The following is a 5,999-nucleotide window of genomic DNA, read 5'->3' as shown; positions in this document are numbered from 1 at the left end:
TCTTTGTTTAAGTATTAAAATACTCCTTTAGTAATACAATTGCAGACAGAAGTTGGTACAGTGTAGAGGAGTGATTATTTGCTGCATAAAACACATCCTTTGTTCATGTCAAAATGTACATTCTGTTTTCACAGTGGCAGGGACACAGTCTAATGGGTTATTTTTCTTCAATGGGGAAGAAGATGAAATTGAGCGTTGGACTTGTAACCGAAAGGTTGCAAGTTCAAATCCCCGAGCTGACAAGGTACAAATCTGTCGTTCTGCCCCTGAACAGGCAGTTAACCCACTGTTCCTAGGCCGTCATTGAAAATAAGAATTTGATCTTAACTGACTTGCCTAGTTAAATAAAGGTAAAATGAAAATAAATAAATAAAAATGCAGGGTCTGACAGAGTAGGCTACCCAACAGAGTCCTCCTCTTCTGGACTCCCTTACGTGGATACACAGCACCCTGTACAGTGAGCACAAAAACAATTGCGTATTTCAACACTGCTCATACCATATATACAGTATCAACCATGACAGGAGTACTTTGTCTTTAGGCTACTCAAGAAGTTTGTCACTTACCTTTAATATATTTCATTTTCCAGATGCAGCATATTACGATAAATAACGTCAGGCCTATTCCAAGGACTATCACAACGATTGTGATTAGATTAGGATCAGACTCTGTCGAAATAAAAACAGGGAACAAACTGATGAGTCCCAAAACAATATATGCACTTTACCCTGTTTCTTCTCATAATTTAATTAGATAGTGTTTCTAAATTGTTCTACTTTTTTGCTTAATTTAATCAATAGCAAAAAATTATGTAACTAAATGCTGTCTGTGTGGGCTGTTCCTGTCGATAAATATGACTGTTTTATCTGGTGTCTAGCCCACAGCGCTGGAAGAATAGAAGTGACAGGGGATCCAAGTAAACTAATTAACCAGTCCAATAACAAAGAAAATGTTGCACATTACCATTAATGACATACCTACAAACTGAAGGCAGAGTGTTTCAATGTTGAGTTTGGTTGTCTGGTTGCTGACTGGGTTGGCAGCCACACAGCTGTAGATATTGTTGTCCTGTAGCTTTATCTCCAGAGGGAGAGACAGGTTGGTGGAGAGGTCAGGGCTGCTGGTCTGGTTGAGTCTCTTCTCTCCTCTGTACCAGGACAGGGTCATGTCTCTCCGGTTCTCCACAGAACACACCACTGAACAGCTCCCCTTCTCTGATGAACTGTCCAGAAAATCACCTTGAGGGATTTTTCTGACTTGAGGAAGTGGTACTGGAGCTGGGATTTTTTTAATTAAAACAATGATTCAACACAGATTCATGTCATTAATATTGGTCCTCTGGGTAGGAGGACAACTCTCTCTAGTAACAAAGGTGTGGTGAGCACATTCCGTTTTTCATTTATCACTTTGGTGCAATTTTCACAAGTATGTGGTACATTTTCACAACTTTAAGCACAAATCTAAACAGATCAAAACTGCTCAATTCAAAACTAAGCACATTCTCAATTGACTGAGTGCAACAAACAGTCACTTGTTCACTGCACAAAATCACCCTTTCAATTTGCATTCATATTCAAAGTATTTGCTCGTCACAAAGCAATACTTGGTGTGACGTTGACACAGTGGTAGGATTTTAGAGTGAGGAGGCAACAATGCGGATCTAGTTTTTCTTGCCAGACAGGCTTTTAATTTAGAAAGTGAAGAATTATGCCGTTGACTGAACACAACATACAAACAAAAATAACATACAGCTCCTACCTCCTCTGGCATAAACTGATGCCATTATACCCGTAGGCTACACTGAATAAACTATGAGCTCGAACGCACCCACTGTTTGACAGTCAAAACTCGTACCAGGAAATGAACAATAAACAAGGGAATCGTTTAATATTAGTTTTGATATACCTCCACGTTTTAATTGTTATATATGATCACATTATAGTTGTATGTTTCGATAAGTATGCCTAGGCTAAATACATGATCAGACAGAGCATTTTAGGCTTCGGAGCAAAGCACAACATGAGGTTTTGCGCGCACAATCCAATTGTCTGCGTTCGACCACAAAATCTAAACATGGTTATTTTATCTGACAGGTGATCAAAAAACAAGACATCGGATAACATGGCTAACCCCACATTATTACAAGAACATACATGTGATTCGCCTAAACGGTTTCCATTCTCAATGTCTGGTTAGGCCTATTCATAATACGGCTTTAGATTCGGTGACTGAGGACATAATAACAATCGCAACAATGGTGTTGTAAATATCAGAATTGAATTGATACACTATAAGATTATGATTTTAGCTGATGATACTGTAGCAGTTACAGTGACACGTCACAAAAGTTTATATTGTGCAATGTTGCTTGGGGCAGAAATGGCATACAGTACACCACATCAATTCCATTTACTGTAGGCTTCTGTTTTACAATTCATGCCACAATAATCCTATATTTCACTTTTTCTTCTTCGTTTGTACTCTATAAGGAAACTGTTTCTGTAAATCCCCAAAAAATCTCAACATGCTCCAAAATTTTATACAAAAATGGGAAATGTTATTTATCCTCTATTTTTTATTCTATTCAGCACTTCAAAAATATCCGTTTTGAAAATTGTATAATGTATTTTGTGCTATTGGATTAAATGTTACAATAAAATTACTAATTGGTGATCCTGTATCATTCTCTGATATACAGTATTGGTGACTAAATCCAATGTTCATGTTGTTTTCTGAAGAAAACATGATTTTTCATGAATGACTCAGGGTTGAAAGATGTTTTGACCTCAAATGAATCCTAATTCAAAAGTTCTGAACATAAGACAGGGGGCATTACAAGTGTTGTACCAAGAGTTTTGAAAATATACCTTACATCTGAAAAATGTGCCAAAGTGATTAAAAAAACTGCAACAACATGGCTAGCATTATAATATAGCCTATTATATAATCATTTTTATTATTATGTATTATAATACTACTAATAATAATAATATAGTGCCTATAATAAGTATTTTATTGTGCTACAAAATGGGATGGATTGAATTATATATATTTTTTAAATTACCTTCAATTTACTAGGCAAGTCAGTTAAGAACAAATTCTTATTTACAATGACAGCCTACACCGACCATTTCCTGACGACGATGCACCAATTGTGCGCAGCCCTTTGGGACTCCTAATCACGACCGGTTGTGATACAGCCTGGATGAGGTATTGAACATTTCTCTGGTCTGTGTGGTTGAATCGGTGCTTCAAATTCACTACTCAACGGAGGGACCTTCAGATGTTGTATGTAGCTATCAGGTACACAGGAAGGGATAGTCATTCAAAAATCATATTATTATATTATTTCACACAGAGTATGTGATTTGTTAGGCAAATTTTAATCCTGAACTATTTTAGGCTTCTCCTAACAAAGGGGTTTAACATTTTTTACAGAGTTTTCTTTTCACTTTGACATCATGGAGTATTTTGTGTAGATTAATGACAAAACAATCCTATTGGTCTAAATCCATGTCAACCCCACTTTGTAACACAACAAAATGTGAAAAAGTCCACTGGGGATGAACATTATAGACACTGTGTAATGTTTTGTGTCACACCTATTACTGTATGGTATGGGCATTGGGTCCCACTTGAAACCCTGTTATATATAAAAACCAATACTCACCATAGACAGTTAGATAGAATCTCTGAGATGTTTTGTGTGTATTGAAAATGTCTAGCTGATAAACTCCAGAGTTGTTGAGGGTGAGATCTCTGATGCTGAGAGATCCAGTTTCTCTGTCCAGCTGCAGTCTGTCTGGGAATCTTCCTTTGATTTCTGTGATGTTCTCTCCTCTGATGACCTGACTCTCAACTATTGAGGTGTTTGGAATGACTGGACCAAATAACCAAAATATCTTATCAGCCTGTAGTCCAGTTAGTCCAGTGTGTAGAGTGACAGACTGCCACTCTCTCCCTGTCAATGTATTGACTTCAGCATTCACAGCTCCCAACAGATCTGGAATCAAACAAATAAAATATGAATGTGTTGTTCAGTAGCAAAGACAAAGGGCACAAATCATACTGTTTGTGTGTATCAAGGTTATTATAGTTTTGTTTTAATTTGAAATTCAGTTTACCTTAAGTTTGTTTTCAGATCCACTTTACTAGTTTTTATTTAGTTTAAGTTTAATAAAAACATGTATTTTTAGGTTTAATGTTATAGGTTAGGTTTAAAGGTAGACTCAGCAAGATTACGTAGACACCACAAACTAAACTGTAGTACTGGGTCTATTGCCACAACCTAGGGCCCGGTTTCCCAAAAGCAGTAAAAAGTTCATCAGTAGAACCTTCATAGGAACATCTTTAAAATCTCCGAGCTGTTATTCCAAAGCAAACTCTAATAGGCTAGCCTACACATTATGAGGAGACCTGCCTGTAAATTACAGAAGTAACGAATCAAATTAAAGTGTATTTGTCTCGTGCGCCGAATACAACAGGTGTAGAGACCTTACAGTGAAATGCTTACTTACAGGCTGTAACCAGCAGTGCAAAAAGGTATTAGGTGAACAATAGGTAATTAAAGGAATAAGAACAACAGTAAAAAAGACAGTGAAAAATAACAGTAGCGAGGCTATATACAGGCACCGGTTAGTCGGACTGATTGAGGTAGTATGTACATGTAGATATGGTTAAAATTAAAATGACTATGCATATATGATAAACAGAGAGTAGCAGCCATGTAAAAGAGGGGTTGGGAAGGCACACAATGTAAATCGTACGGGTAGCCATTTGATTACCTATTCTGGAGTCGTGTGGCTTGGGGGTAAAAACAAACACCAACACGAAGTACAATTTTTATAGGAATAGCCTACTTACCGATGATGAAAAGTACTGATATTCCCAAATATTGAAGCGTTGTCATTTTATAGTTCTCTATTACTGGGACGTCATAGGTTAGGTCTCTTCACGGCCGCTTTATTTGCTCTACGCTTTCAGGCGGGCGCACCTTTAATAGTTGAAGTTAGGGCAGTTAGGCACCTCCCTCTTTTTTCCTTTTTTTTTTATAGAATGTTCCAGTGTTCATGGTGGCGCTTTCGGGTCACTACTTTCACCTCTTCCTTATATCGGCGGATTCCAGAAAGGGTTCGCTTGGTAATGTTAGTGTATAAGCGCAGAAGTATAGGCTACCCGCAGCTATTCAATAGTTTAGAGCAGCTAGCTAGCCTCTCCATCCGGGTGCTCTGCTGTACCATCTCGTTTGTGTTTCGTCCTTGTTTTTATTACTTGTGACAGTGTGCCAACCTGTGCCATACTCAGTTTGGTCTAGCGGTATTGCGGCGCTGAGGGTTTGTTTTAGTTGTCTGTGAAGACAGCGAGATGACGTAGATGCACAAAGTAAACTGGGTCAATTGCCACAACCTGGTCCCGGTTTCCCAAAAGCCAAAAGAAGTTCATCAGTAGAGCCTTCATAGGAACATCTTTAAATCTCCGAGCTGTTTCCCAAAGCAATCTTTATTATTGTTGCACTTCAAAAAGCTCGTAATCTAACGATGATAACTTCATAGTCGACCACATCTAAAGTTGCCACTCTTTGCAATTGATACATGCCAGCAATGTATAAAAATATGGTTGAAATTAAAACCGAGATGATTCCATGCCATGGTCAATCAATGGAGTTTTCAGAATTACGGCACAAACCGTAAATCTCTTACCAAACTTTGCTTCTGCGCCGTTCAAAGACCGACTACAGATGGATGCTCAGACTGGATCTCTCTCACCATCAGAAACCTCACCATCAACGACACTGGACTTTATCAGCTTCAAATCATCAGTGAACAGGTCACCTACCACAATTTCATTTTCACAGTCGACATGAGTATGTTTTAAATCAAGTCAAGAGACTAGTTTTCAATCAACATCGAACAAGATCTGTATTCAGAATGACATTGTTCATGGTAAACACACACATTCTCTTTCCTTTTGTTCATGATAAATGTGACCTTTAGTCAATG

The 5,999-nt window shown here is 37.9% G+C and overlaps 1 protein-coding gene across 1 annotated transcript; it reads right to left on the bottom strand.

Moving 5' to 3' along the window:
• LOC116376543 (SLAM family member 8-like) lies at nt 1-5,004 on the bottom strand. Its single transcript, XM_031837684.1, has 5 exons — nt 4,864-5,004; nt 3,671-4,003; nt 978-1,277; nt 567-668; nt 1-450 (listed from the first exon to the last, which is right to left on the bottom strand). Exons 1-5 carry the CDS (start codon nt 4,907-4,909, stop codon nt 431-433), a joined length of 801 nt encoding a protein of 266 aa, XP_031693544.1. The 5' UTR covers nt 4,910-5,004; the 3' UTR covers nt 1-430.
• Between the last annotated feature and the right edge of the window lie 995 nt (nt 5,005-5,999).

This window comes from Oncorhynchus kisutch, linkage group LG12 (genome assembly GCF_002021735.2).
Source record: "Oncorhynchus kisutch isolate 150728-3 linkage group LG12, Okis_V2, whole genome shotgun sequence".
Lineage (NCBI taxonomy): Eukaryota > Metazoa > Chordata > Actinopteri > Salmoniformes > Salmonidae > Oncorhynchus > Oncorhynchus kisutch.
The sequence above is the reverse complement of the archived record's forward strand: the minus strand, read 5'-3'. Positions and strand labels throughout refer to the sequence as shown.

Coding starts and splice junctions, on each gene's coding strand:
- LOC116376543 (XM_031837684.1), bottom strand. CDS start 4,909: ATGACAACGCTTCAATATTTGGGAATATCAGTACTTTTCATCATCG. Junction 1,278..3,670: donor ATTCTATCTAACTGTCTATG/GTGAGTATTGGT, acceptor AAAAAATCCCAG/CTCCAGTACCACTTCCTCAA. Junction 451..566: donor GAAAATGAAATATATTAAAG/GTAAGTGACAAA, acceptor CTCACTGTACAG/GGTGCTGTGTATCCACGTAA.